The sequence below is a fragment of the Ahaetulla prasina genome, chromosome 5, assembly GCF_028640845.1.
Source record: "Ahaetulla prasina isolate Xishuangbanna chromosome 5, ASM2864084v1, whole genome shotgun sequence".
Taxonomy (NCBI): Eukaryota; Metazoa; Chordata; class Lepidosauria; order Squamata; family Colubridae; genus Ahaetulla; species Ahaetulla prasina.
The window spans coordinates 94477438-94491932 of record NC_080543.1 but is presented as its reverse complement, the minus strand read 5'-3'; the positions used below and the strand labels follow the sequence as shown (position 1 = coordinate 94491932).

The following is a 14495-nucleotide window of genomic DNA, read 5'->3' as shown; positions in this document are numbered from 1 at the left end:
TAATTGCTCTTTCACCACCATTAAATTTATTCACATAATCCCTTGCATACTTTTATTCAGAATTCTGCCAAATACCTTCCAAGGCATACTTAGCAAACTAATGGGGTACATCAAAAATTATTTCATCACATTTATTTTTTAATTTTATTCATTTTGGTGAGATCTTCTTGTCTAGCTCTCTTCATTCACTTCCAAAACAATGTTTGGTTCCTATAAAATCATGTTGAATGTTTCCTATCTTGCAATATTAAATGTACTTATGTTTTCTTTCATCACATTGCTTGTAACTGCCATTTCATTGTACAAGTTCCATAGTATCTTTGTCTTGGCCTCATTTTTTGCAATAATTTTTCTTCTATATATATTTTTCTCATCCACAGCTTTCTGCATTCCACTATGCCATGAAGAATCTTTGTTTAATGTTTCCCATTAAAGTAATCCCATACACTTCTGTGGTACCCTATATTATTTTCATTCTCTTCCATGCATTGCCCAGATTATTTTTGAATACTTTTCATACAGAATTTGAGTTTTTGCTTTCTACTCTTGACACTATCAAAATAGTCTCACATTCAGAACTTCTCACCATTCTTGTACCCTTCACTAAGTCTATCTAACTTTCATTTTCTTTAAAAATCTGATCAATCATGCTTTAGCTTCATTCCTTCTCTGCATATGCATGAACAGATATTTTAAAAAACCAAAACTCTCCAAGCATATATTTAAAAAAATAATCACCACTGTCATTCATTTGAGGATCTATGAATAATCCAGTCACTTTTTAAATACCTTGTTGTGTTTCTGGGTTTAGTAACAGTTGTTAAGTCAAGAACTACCTGTATTATATTAATCATAGCCTATACTCCAATCAATAGTACAAAGGAAACAGAAGGTGCACATTTCTATGGCAAAAGACAACAACCCACTGACACAATATCTTCCTTCCCCACCCCAAAAAATCTTACAAAACAGAGGAAGCTGAAAAACTAAAGTTATAAGCAAAATAGCATAAAGTAGACTAGTTTCAGTGCACCTAATGAATCATGTGATAGACAAATAGAGTATGCCATGAAAATTCGGTGTTTATAGCAAATATTTTACTCCAACAATCAGAAAGACAACTCAATGCATGAACATTACAGGATGGACAATACTGAAATAAAATTGATTATTTATACACTGTACACAATATGGAACGGTCTATTCAGCCAGCAACAAGACTGTCTCATATAACTGCAGCTCATAAAGCCCTGCTTGAAAAATTACAACTTTATCCAAAAATGTAAATAAAATAGTCAGACCAACAGGATATCATCTCAGCAATATTTCATATGATTATGCAATGAAAGTATAGATTTATTGCATTAGATTGGATAGAATACAGCATATTGCACTGAAATTTGTGACATCATTAAAGAAGAAGCAAATAAAAATACCTTGAAATGCAAAAGACAGCAAAATCATTATCTGCTGACATGTACAAAACAGCAAAACAAAGGCAAAACTAAAAAGGAACAGAGACAAAGGAAAAACTACCCAACTATGCACTGAGTATAAGAGAACAGGAAGAAGTGAAAAGGAGTTATATCTAAATCAACACTGAAAAGAAACTGAGGATAATAAGTAAATGGCAAAGCAAAATAATTATAAAAATCAGAGAAATTAAAGAAAACTTTAATGGAAGGCATATTGAAGATAATATATATTAAGATTAGATAAATGAACTCTAGAGAGTTGTGAAGATCTAAAAATACTGATAATAACAAACTTTCAGGTGTTGAAGTTAACATGGGGACTTCCGGCTGACATCATGGCAAGATCAGATATGGAGAGCTGAGCTTCATGCTTCTCTGCTGAGTTCTCCCCATTGTTGGGCTCCAAAAGGAGCCAAAGCCACCTTGGAGGGGCGGTGAAGCAAAGAGGGATGCTCTGTGTCTTGGAGAGTCACAGCTCTCCTGCCTAACCTGGGGCTTACTTTCCCTCTCAGCCATGACAAGGAGAAGAAACAGCCTAAGATGGCTGCCATAAAGCTGAGACCGCCAACGACCATCTAAGCTTTGAGCTGGAGCGGACTTTGGTGAACGTTGTGGAACTAGGTGAGAGGATTTTTTTTTTTTACCCAAAAGTTAACCCCAAAAGAGAAATCTAGGATTTACGCAAAACTATCTGTTAAAATGGCGATCAAATACTTTGAGAAAACTACCAGACAAGAAGGAAAGGATTAAAGAGAGAAACATTTTTTTTTTAAATGCAGGAAATTGGACTCTCAAATTGAGAAGATGTGACATTGGGAAGGCAATTTAAAATACTGGAATTATGGATTTAAAAAATTAACACTGCTTCTATAATTGAATTACAATTTAAAATAATAAAAACCTGATTTCTAGTAACAATATTGAAAATTAACCTGAGAGTGCCACCTGCTGATGAAAGAAAAAATACAAGCCTGGGAATACCCATTTAAAGGACTGTGAAAATATTTACTGGACTATATACATCTACCCTATGACCACTGGAGATTTAAATGTGAGAACAAGGAAGACATTTAGTGACCCCTGAATGTTAAGTTATATGACTGAATCTATAAAGGTGACCTAAAGAGGCTTGGATAACTCCCTGGACTATGTAAATGCAACTGTCTGACTACTTATGGAATATAAAGAACTGTGATTAGTGTATACTTTGAACAGTAACCTCAGGTTTGAACAAATGGTTCTTGGGCTATTGACCAAAAGTGGAATTTATTAAAACAAGATAAGATGCAACATAAGGAGGAAATGAGCAAAACTTTGAATGAGATGTACTTAATGTTCAAAGCATAAAGGATATTATACAAAAAGAACATAAGGCAATTATGGAATTAATGGATGGCATAGATTAAAAATTGGAAAATATTATACAAAGGACAATGAGTAATGACCAAGATGCCCAGCAAAGGAAGGAGCTAGCAGAAGGAATAGAGGAAAAACAGAATTAAGGGATCAACAAAAAGAAGATAACAAGGAGTCATCAATAAAATTAATAATGTTTGATGAAGCAAACCAGGGGGAAAATATTCTGAGATCTGAAAAGAGAATGGGAGGAGCAGGAAGATACTTTGGGAAGGGAGATAGGGGTCCTGGCTGATAATTTCAAAGCTAAACAGTAGAAGAAGATAGGGATGGGAGAAACACTTAGATTGACTAGGCAGGATGTAGACACAGATACAAACAGAAATAAAGATTTAAGAGAAGAATACGGGAGGCAAGTTAAAAAAAGAATAAGAATTAAAGTATTGATGTGGGCAACAGATGATGGACAGAGGGTGGATAGGAAAAAGAAGAAAGAAAAATTCTTTTTTATAATGGTAGCAGGAAGAGAAATTAGAACAGAAATAGGAATAATAAAATAGGAAAATTAGAGATTGAATGATGGTATTATTAAGTAAGCTTAAATAACATTGTGATTAGTAAACACTGAGCAATTAAATAAGGAAAAGAATTTTAATATAAACATGTGTATTAATATTCGAAAGCAAAGAATATGAATAGTTATTTTGTATGTTTAAATAATATCATGATTGGCATTAGAATAGTATATTGAAACATTGAATAATGAAACAATGAAGAATAGTATTTTAATATAAATATATTCAAAGAGGGAAATATGGGAATATGAATAAGAACTAAGTATTAAAAAGGGGGAAATTAGAGTGAATAATGGTATTATTGAGTATATTTAAATAATATTATGATTTGTAGTGGAATAATAAAGTTATATAATGAGTAATTAAATGATGAAAGAATATATTTTAATATAAACAGGTATATTAATAGTGGAATCATATAGATTGGATGAATGTAATGAATATGCATAGATATGCATGTATAAACAATATTGTGACTGGTAGTAGAATTGTATATTTAAATATTGAACAATTAAATAATGAAGGATAGTATTGTAATACAAAAAGAACGTCTTTTAATATAATGGTGACATGAATAAAAGTTAGACTAAAGACAGAAATAAGAGAAAGGAGAAATCTTAGCATACCATTTTTATAAAATAAGATAAGTGCAATGATAAGAGGGAGGTTTAGAAACTGAATGGCGGTAGTATTATGCATGTTTAAACAATATGAAATGATGAAAGATTATAATTTAATATTAATGTGTATTACTATTAGGAATATATAAGCTGGATGAATGTGATAACTATGATTAATAATATTATTGTATCTCTACTAAAATGTATGGCACCCAGGTGTCATACTGTTCATGCATTGATATGTATATGTATATGTAATATAAAATAAAAAACCTGGGGGGGGGGAAAGAGTTGATGTTAACACTGTAGAACTATTTAAAATTTTACAAGAATATACAGTTAAAGTGCTACCCTTAAATAGAGGGTGGCCAAGGAGTTGATGAACTTATATTCCAATATCCAGAAAAAAGAGAGTCAATCTGATATAATGGTTAAGGCATCAGGGTAGAAAGCATGAGACTATGAATTTTAGTCCTGTCTTAGTCACACACAGAGCCAGTTGGGTGACCTTGGTCCAGTCATTCTCTCTCAGCCTTGAGAAGGAGAGACTGGCAAAGCACTTCTGAAAAACCTTGCCAACGAAAGCAGGCACTGTCCAGGCAATCTCTGAGAATCAAATATAATTGAAAAGAACAGAATAAAAAATTCAGAAAGGATGGTAGTAGCATGATCAAACTACAATCACAAGTTTACTGATTCACAGGGATTATGACTATAATCATGAAATTTTAAAAAAAATCCTTTCAGGGACAAAGATTATGGCAGGTCTAAACAAACATTGAGAGTCAAAGGCAACTGATAACAAGTTTATACAGACCATGAGTTTCTAATTGTAAAAATAATAAATAAATTGTGATAAGTGGAAAACGCTGGTGCTAGATAAACTTGCTGAAAATATGTAAGGCCACAAATGAAATAAATAAAATAAAATAAAAAAGAATGACAAGATAAATAGGGACTACCACTAATGATACAAGTATGATCTTAGAAGAACATAAATAAGGAATTAATAATTCAGTCTTTGCAAAATGACATCCATCAGGTCAAGAAGAGTTGGAACCAACTGAATTCCTAAAAAAAAAAAACCATCTAGAAGAGTACACATTGCACTAAGCAGGGCTTCCAACCAAATATGCATCATTACCATCAGCCAATTGGTTAATGTATTATCAATGCATAAGAAACCTCCAGAGGAATATGTGACTTCAGGGTTGTATTTTAAAGAATACTTTTGACAAACATTCACCATAATCCTAGCTATAGTTATGCCCAGTTATGACTGATTTTACATTTTATTAAGCAAATGCCAGTTATTAAGCAAACTAATGGTTCACTAAGGGTATGGTTTTGCTGACAACCAGAAAGCTACCAGATTTCAGCAACACCATTGTAAAGCATGGTCATGTGAATGTGCCCTGTTGCTGAGCAGCCAAAATGAAGTAGGTCACCACCAGGGGGAGGGGGCACAGCAACCATTGGATCTGGGTCATAAGTCTTATTTTTTTAATGTCTGCCATAACTTCAAGGACAACTTGTACCTTGGAGGGAAATGTGTGGGAACTGGAAAAGCTATGATAAATCAGTTCCATATTGTTGCCAAGAAATTCATAGGTATGCATGGAGTTACAAGAAATCAAATCCAAGTTGTATACTCTTGTCTGAAGATCAGTGCAGTCTTTCTCTCCGAAATGATGGGCCTCTTTCACTGAGCCCATAGTTTTAGGAGGAATGAGAAAAAAATGATATAAGAGGAAGAGAACATTCTCTTAGCCAGTCAGATCAGGCAAATTAACTGTAGTGATCAATAGGGTGATAGATATCACAGTCAGATTATCCTCACTTCCTAATCTGAATCAAGGGAATCATTTCAAAAACTGCCCTTCCCCAGCCATTAGTGCAAAATGTATTTTATTAGTTCCAAAATAAACCTGAACTCACTAGTCTCATTTTGGCATTCAGTAGACTGTACAATCACAGAAATTGTTACTGTAGTATACATAACATGTCAACTAAAATCACGATCCATGGCACTGAACAGAGTAATTTGGAACAGATTTTCATTTACTCAAGCAGAGGGGAAAACATATGAACAAACTGCTTTCCAACTGCGAGTTTCCTTGAATCTCTGTCCCTGATCTATTTATTTATAGCTTCAGTATGCTGTGAATGATAATGTTGCAGCAGTTGCATCAAAAAGAATATAAATCTTTCCACTTTTGCTGTATGCAAAATAATGAGGAAGGGAAGAACAAGATAGAATACTGGATTTGGTATCTATTGGTCTGATTTCAAATCAGAGTGAAACTTGTGATCAGAATCACAGTCACAAAGTTTTAGCCATGAAAACCATCTCTAGTTTACAGCAGCTGATGAGGATCTTTTGTGAGCTATATTAGCTACATTAATTTATTTTACAAAAAAAGATGTATAATGCCATTTAACTGCCAATCTTCAGCTACACTGCATATATAAAGAACGTAATTATTCTTTACAAATGCTGCTTTTCTTCCACTCAACATTTTATATAAATTTAGCAATTTTTTCTTTGCAAATGTTACTATACAGTATTTTGTAACAAAGCAATAATATTACTGGCACTTTTGGAAAATCAGATTTTAAAAGGGCATTCTTTGAAAACTCTGGCATCAATTTCTGTCAAACAGCACATACTTCACCCATCAGAGCCCTGTAGCTTGCTTACAAATTGCGCTCAAAGGCTAAAAATTATGCTAATGTTTCGTTGGCTAGATTTTAAGAGAATGTTGCTCCATTTTTCCAAATACTCCTCCAGATCTATATTAAATTGACCATTTCAAAAGCTCTGAATGTAGTCAGGGTATCAGACCAAATAGTCTCTGCCTATCCTATCCTCTGCCTAGAAATTAAATGGCAAATTTTGTGTTTTTGCTGTCATGTGACAATCATTTTGGGCTGAGCCAATGAATTTGATTACATAACATAAAGCAGGCATCCATTTGCATTGGAAATTTCAATCAGTATTTTTAGCTGTCAAGAGATCAATTAAGTTGATGGAAGACTAGTTAAAGTACACGCTCTGTGCTTGTACCAGGTTTGCATTATTTTAGATGGTTATTTTAAATTTTCCATTTATTATATGGCCTAGTTTAATGACTTAGGTGCCTACAAAATGCCAGGAACATCTGATAAACGAATGTGTTTAAACAGCAGTTATCTAACAAAGGCTTGGCTTGAGAAGACCTCAGCCTTGGGTGACTCATAGCACATCCTACCTCACAAGCTGACATTGTAGGGCTAAACATAAGGGAGCTGCCCATATATATTACCCTGATCTCCTGAAAAAGGATAGAATGGCATAAATACTTATTCTAAGTTACAGTATAAATTGCATGATACAATAGGAAAAGATTCTAGGGACAAATTAGGAAAGTATAGTAGGCAACAATATATGTCAGTATACCATATGTACCCTCCCAAATGGTGGAATGACAGCAACAGCATGTTGGCTTTAGTTTGAAGAATCTTTCATATGAACCATCATAGGTATATTTGGGTTTAAGCAACTTTATAAAAGATAAGGCTATGAATAGCTACTATTCAGAACACTTACATATTGCCTCCAGAAACAGGCCCCAGATATTTTGATGTCACTTTCAGAAGAACATGAGTGGAAATGTGCTACTTTACTCAGATTCTGTTGATTTATTGGTATTTTGTTGGTCAGGTGGAAACAAAAACATACTAGGGTCTTTGATATGATTCAGCATAGTTCTTTTAGTGCTCTTATTGTGTAACTTTGTAGACCAAGAACAAATAAGGTATGGTCTCCCATGCAAGTCCCAGGAACCCCAATCAGCATTCTAAATATCAAGAATACTAGGAATTATTATAAAGTAACAGTATCAGAGGCACAAATCTAGGTGCTGAAAAAATAAAAATAAAAGAAAAGAAAGGTAATAGATAACCAACACAGTGACAGCATCATAGAGATTATATCAACAAACTATGGGTCAAAGTAGAATTGAGCCAGAAGCCTTGAAAACATATTTGTACATCTACATCTTTCATATAGTACTTTCCAATGTATTGAGAACTCTTTGATTATTTATCTTCTTTAGTTTGTCAGTAGAAATATGAGAATCATGGCCCTAGGTGGAGTAAAAAGTTGATATATTTAAAGGGAGCCAGATATTAGGTTTTTTAAAAAATACATATTGGATAGACCACTGCAAAAGCAACATGAGCCTGGGAATGTGGAAGAAGAAAAAATCTCTTAGTAACAGAGTGACCTTAATATAATTATAACCATAATCACAGATGGATTACCATATCCTGGTTTGTAGATTTAAGTAAAGTCTTACTAATTATCAAATATTTTCCTCAGAACTTGTAACACTATTGTGATTATTATTTTCCTACACAGCATTTTTAATGTAAAGTAGTTAACAATACTAATAAAAATAAAGATAAGCACTCGAGCAATTAAGAGAGAAAACAGAATATACATTTTCCAAGGAAGCGTGTAAAAAAAAAAAGTTAAACCATCTGCTCCCCATCAATATACACATACATAGTCATACATGTCAGTCAGCAACAGAAGAAACATATGTAAGGGAACAGACACATTTTTTTAAAAAAATATTCCATAATACTGACATATCAGTTGAAAAGCTTCTATCCATTCGAATTACCCTGGCAACCCACAATGAACAAGACTGAATTAGGATCTCTGACAGGAAACTTAAAAGAAATGAAAGTTTCAAGAAGCTTAGTGTTTTAAAGTAAAAACCAATATTCTAAAGGAGAGCCCAAAAACATATATACTGTAAGTGATTATGTAGCATGCAATACATATTTTTTATCACCATCCTCAGAGAAAACTATATTATTTTTGATCCAATAACATTTCAGGTCAGGCTATCATTACAGGGTCAGTCGCTCCATGCTGAATCTGGTGATTGCTAATACATAACTGATCACAGCCAATCAAAAGAATAAATTTAAAAAGGGAACACAGATAATGTATTAGCCAGAGCTCGTTATAATGCATTCTTAGTTGTTCCATTGCCAGTAAATTTGCAAACAACTTTGAATCAAGGATCAAATATCTTAAAGAGAAAATGAAACTCAATATAATGAAAGCTGTATATTTACCCATAAAATGACAATGTACAATAATTTCATATTCTGTTTCATGGAACTATTATATTTAAATTTAGATATTTTTTTTTAAAAAGCCTTTTAAATTTGCTAATGGAACTAGGAAAAGGAGACACAGAATGTCATACGGTTAATCAGAGGGTTGCTGGTACTTATACCAGTGATTCCCAAAGTGTGAGCCGCGGCTCCCCAGGGAGCCGCGCTATCGTCATAAGGGCGCCGCGAAGAAGCAGCGTCTGCTCCATACGCGGTGTTGCGAGATCCCAGATGCACAAAGCCGGACACGGCCGCAGCGACCGGGACTCATACACCGCAACTTGGGATAACTCTAAAAGCCTAGGGACCTTTGCGCAGCCGCACTCACACCCTCCGCGAGGCAGGCCACAGCAGGTAGGAAGACGGCAGCCGCCGCCGCCGGACTAAAGGAGAAGCGCGAGCGCTGGCTTCGCCCGCCCGTTTGAATCCAGCGCCTGCCCAGACGACGGACTAAGGAGAAGCGCGAGCGCCGGCTTCACCCGCCCGTTTGAATCCAGCGCCTGCCCAGACGACGGACTAAAGGAGAAGCGCGAGCGCCGGCTTCGCCCGCCCGTTTGAATCACAGCGCCTGCCCAGACGACGGACTAAAGGAGAAGCGCGAGCGCCGGCTTCGCCCGCCCGTTTGAATCCAGCGCCTGCCCTGACACGCTGTTCAACATGGCTGCGGCCATCACGCTCGATGGCATCGGGAAAGAGGGGTTGCGCAGAAAATAGTAAAACTATTTTGTTGGTTCCTCCCAGGTGAGTCAGGCTGGAGGCGAGAACAGTCACCTCTTTTACAAGGCGGAGATTTGAGGGAACAAGGGGATCGTGAGAGGTCAAACTCCGAGACCGAAGCAGGGACTTTCATTTCTGGGAAAGTTTTGCAGAGGTTGCTCTTATCAAAGGAGACGGCGCGTCCATCAGCAAATCCAGACGGGTAGACCTTCCTCTGTTATTGCCTGCGTTTACTGTCATGCAGACGGCGGCTTACACATCAGTTTGTCTTGCAATTTAAAATCTCTTTTTGAAGATCATTTATCTCAGCTTATCAAATGGTTCGAAAAATACTTTGAAGCAGATAATATTGAAAAATTTACTTGGATTCAAGACCCATTTAGAGCCAAAGCTCCATCAGAATTTACCTCTACAGAAGAAGAATCTCTTATTGAGTTGTCTTGCGACACAACATTGAAGTTAAAATTTGTTAGCATGGAACTTTCTGATTTTTGGATATCAGTAAAAGAGGAATACCCACTGCTTAGTTGCAAAGCCCTAAGAATATTAATTCCTTTTGCAACGTCCTATTTGTGCGAAGCTGGGTTTTCGGCAGTCGCGGTAATAAAAAGTAAATATCGCTCAAAAATTAACCTCGAGCAAGAAATGAGAGTCGCTATTTCCAATTTTATTCCAAGATTTGAGAAGTTGTGCAGCGAACAACAAGCCCATCCATCCCATTAATAATTTTAAATCATTAAACGATGTTCAATAAATTGTGAATTTAAAGCTCGTATTTAATTTATTTTTCAATTAACCTAACCTTAACGATCTAAAAAGTAGATTTCCAAATCCTTAAAAAGACAAAAATTAAAAAAAAAATCGGATGTACCTACTAAGGGAGCCGCGGAAAAAATCCGAAGTGTTATGGGAGCCGCAAACCAAAAAAGATTGGGAACCTCTGACTTATACAAAAGTCAGAAGCAGAAGAAAACATTTAACTTTGCTACCCATCAATTTTTGCCTAATTCCTCAGCAGGCTTTAATTCTTTATCTAGCTGTCTCCAGAACCTAGGGGGGAAAAACTTTGGGAAAGCTTTTTCATGCAAAGTTTGTTGTTGTTAGGAAAATCTAAGTACTTCTTCTACTGTTAACTATTTTCTTTCTCTTAATTGCTTTTTTACTTCTGAGTTGCATTATCATAATAAATATAGTGTAGTAAAATGTGTGCTAAAATAGCGTTATTCTCTGCTATGAAAGCAGATAAATGTATAAAATCTTTTTTTTAAAAATTGAATTGTAGCACAATGTTTTATGTACTCCAATATCACTGAAATGGATATTTCAATATGTGCTTTCCCAATATTTTAAAGAAATATAACTTAAAATATACACTAACTTTTTGTGAAAAATAAAATAGAACAGGCATGTTATTAGAACTTTAGGTTGTTGTTTACACATATTTAAGTAGAAATAAGTCCATTAAAATTAGTGGAATAGGCAGTTCTTGCAGAGGAATAATGAGTAGAGGGACAGGAAGAAATATTGAGTGATTCTAGCTCCTAGTGTTTATCCTATCCCATTTAAAAGGGTCCCTATTCCAAAATAAATTTAGTTAAGTAGTTTTTTTTTCCAGCCAGAAAAAACTATGTCTGGATCTCTTATTAAAAGTCACTGTCAGTTAAATTAGAAATAAATGTGCCTTCTTTTTTTAATTCACATGTAATGTGTCATTAAGAATCATGGAGACACAGAAATTGAAACTTTGTTATTAAACTTCAGGCTTTTAAGGTCACAAATCATTTTTAAGGTCTTAAAAAGTACATTTAGTACATCAATCATCTGCTTTCTTTCCTTAGTAACCATTAATGGGCTGACATTGTTTAGCATGTTTCCTTTCCACAAATACCTTAGTTTTCAGACAAATTTTAAAATGTAATATATGGTTTTGGAGCAGAGAATCAATCATCAACAACAAATACTATAAATATGATTTATATAAATGTTAAGTAATAGAAAAAATGTTAATTTAATCCAGTTTTATAGTAGACTGTGCATTATGTTTCTTGAAGAATTTTAAATTGACAAATTTCTGAATATTTGTTTCATTTATTTTTCAAAATTATGCATGTGAAAGAGAAAATACTGTATGTATGTATGTTATTTCTACTTATATTATTTCAAGCACTGGGAAATAGGTAATCTCCCTGCTATTAAAAATAACTATATAAAATATATAAAATAAGAATTAAACAAAAGTAAATTAAACAAAATAAATGTATTGTGTTTTATATAGTTAAACCTTGGTTTCTTAATATAAACATTCTATTTTATAAACCAGTTTAGACTCACTATTAACAATTTAAAGTTGTACCTTAAGGGTGTACAGTGCAGTTAATAGACTTTTTTATGCATATACCATTTTTCCCTATAAAGACAAAGACACACACACACACACACACACACACACACACACACTTGGAAAAATGTTCTTTGTTGTTAGTAAAATAAATCTTCTAATACAATTCTTGTTTCAAATAAGTGATTAAAACTTATCCAACACTAAAGATCTATTGAAATCACTGCAACTTGCTTTGGAGTAGGCATGTATAAGCTTATGTACATGACAAAATGAAAGTGAAGTACACTTAAATTGCTAACCTGGTTAACTATATGCTAGCAATCTTCATTAGAGGAGAGGCTGGTTTTTTATGCAAAGCTTTTACATCAATACAAGCAGTTAGAACTCTATTTGTAATGACATCTGCAAGCCCAACAAACAGTGAGAACGACAGATGCATCTAAGCAACTGAAGTTCTTTTTCAGCACCTGAGACAGCACTCTAAAATCTGGCTATATTCCCTCCAGTAGCTTCAGCATGCAGTCCACTCTGCTGCCATCCAAAAACTAACTGCATATGGCACACCCAAGCCAGCCATTACACTTGATTTTGCTGCATTATAACTTCCCAAATCAAGAGAAGGTCTGTCTCAGCAGAGGAAATATAGCATTTAAAACTATCATGGAGGTAGTACACTAGATTGCAGTCAAGGGACCACCAGTAAACCTCAGGTTATCTACTGACCTGGTTTGCTTTAGACTCATGCACAAACTTTCCAGTCACTGAAGGAGATACAATGGAGGTGCTTTGCCAAAAGCTCTTTATCTGGGGCTCTTTATCTAAAGGGCCCCTTCTTCAACCCGCTCAAATTGCGGGGGTGGGGGGGGGAAGCATTCTGCACTTGGGCTACCAAAATTTAGAAACGGGTAAAAATCCATCCATTTGAAAGCAACATTTTCCCATTTCCTGGTGGAATTAACTAGAGGTCTACTCACCATGTTGACTTCAGAGACCATGTCGATACTGGCAATATCTATGTTCATCCCGACATTCACTGGGGGGCCTTAATGAAGAAACAGACGGCGGCGTCATTTTGATATACGGTTGCCTGGCGCCCAGGGGCTGGGGGGCTTTCGTCTTCCTCGATAGAACCCCCCCACCCCCAACCCATTTAACTCACACCCAGAATACCTAAGGGAGGGTTAGGGGAGCCTCCCCAGGGCCTCTCTCACCTCCAAAATCCGGTCTGAGGCGAATGTCGTAGCCTTTCAACAATTTATCCACAGTTTCTTTCACGAAGGACATGTTCCCCGGATCGTTCACACTGTGGAAGAAGGAGTTCGAGGGAAAGCGGGCAGGGAGGCAGGAGAGGCGGACATGAGCCGGGAGATTAGAGAAGTCGGAAGAGATGGCAGAGGGATAAGGAAAGTGAAGTAACGGGATGGGCCAAAGAGAGCGGCCGGGGACAAGAGAAGGCGAGGAAAAAGAAGTCGAAAGGAGGCAGAGACAACGAAGCAGGAGGAGTGAGGGAGGAAGGAAGGAAGGAAGGAAGGGACAGAGGTTGTAGGAAAGCTCTGGTCAGTTCTTTTCCTCAGCGAGGCTCAGCCTTCCTTGCTTCCCCTCCCTCCCTCCTCCCCACCAGCCGCGGCTCCTACCTCTGGGCGCAACAGACCACGGCCACCAGGACGGGAGCGGAGAAGAAGCCGAAGAGCCTGCCTCCCCCAAAGCCCCACATCCCTCCGCTCCCGGCTCCCTTGCCGCCGCCGCTGCAGCCGCCGCCGCCGCCGCCGCCGCGTGCGGTTCCGGCTGCCCGAGAGCCGCTGAGGAAGAGGCGGAGGCGGAGGCGAGCGTCCCCTTTCCCCTCCTCCGGCACGTCCCCCCTGCCGGTAGCGCCGCGAAGCTCCTGAGGAGAGGCAGAGGAGGGCTTCTTCTTCCCCCACCCCCCTCTCCCCTCGCGCGCGCGCCCGCCCGCTTGGACAGGACCCCACCCGGCCGCCTGCCTCGCCGCGCCGAGCCTCAGATTTGCTGCTGAAGGCACAGTCGCGAGGTGGCCGCGGGACTCCGAGGGGTTCCTTCTCCTCCTCCTTTCCCCCCCCCACGAGAAGAGTTCTGCCGGCCGGGGACGGCGTTCCATGGGTTGCCACGGAGGCACCCACGAGCCGTTTCGCCCGGACGCTTTGTCCTAATCGCGCCCACCTCCGCCTCTCTTTCCCCTCCGGCGGGAATCACCGCCAGCCTTCCCCGCCCCCACAGCCCC

The 14495-nt window shown here is 37.3% G+C and overlaps 1 protein-coding gene across 2 annotated transcripts in view; it reads right to left on the bottom strand.

The window, feature by feature from the left end:
• Positions 1-13988, bottom strand: part of GABRB3 (gamma-aminobutyric acid type A receptor subunit beta3) — a 123478-nt gene extending 109490 nt beyond the window's left edge. Inside the window, exons 1-3 of one of the 2 annotated variants that reach the window (XM_058186618.1) lie at positions 13894-13988; positions 13471-13562; positions 13234-13301 (exon numbers count right to left, since the gene is read on the bottom strand). In XM_058186618.1, the coding sequence (XP_058042601.1) occupies positions 13234-13301; positions 13471-13562; positions 13894-13973 (240 nt within the window). In that variant the 5' untranslated portion in view covers positions 13974-13988. The remainder of the gene's footprint in view (positions 1-13233; positions 13302-13470; positions 13563-13893) is intronic. The other variant, XM_058186619.1, reaches the window with a different exon arrangement.
• Between the last annotated feature and the right edge of the window lie 507 nt (positions 13989-14495).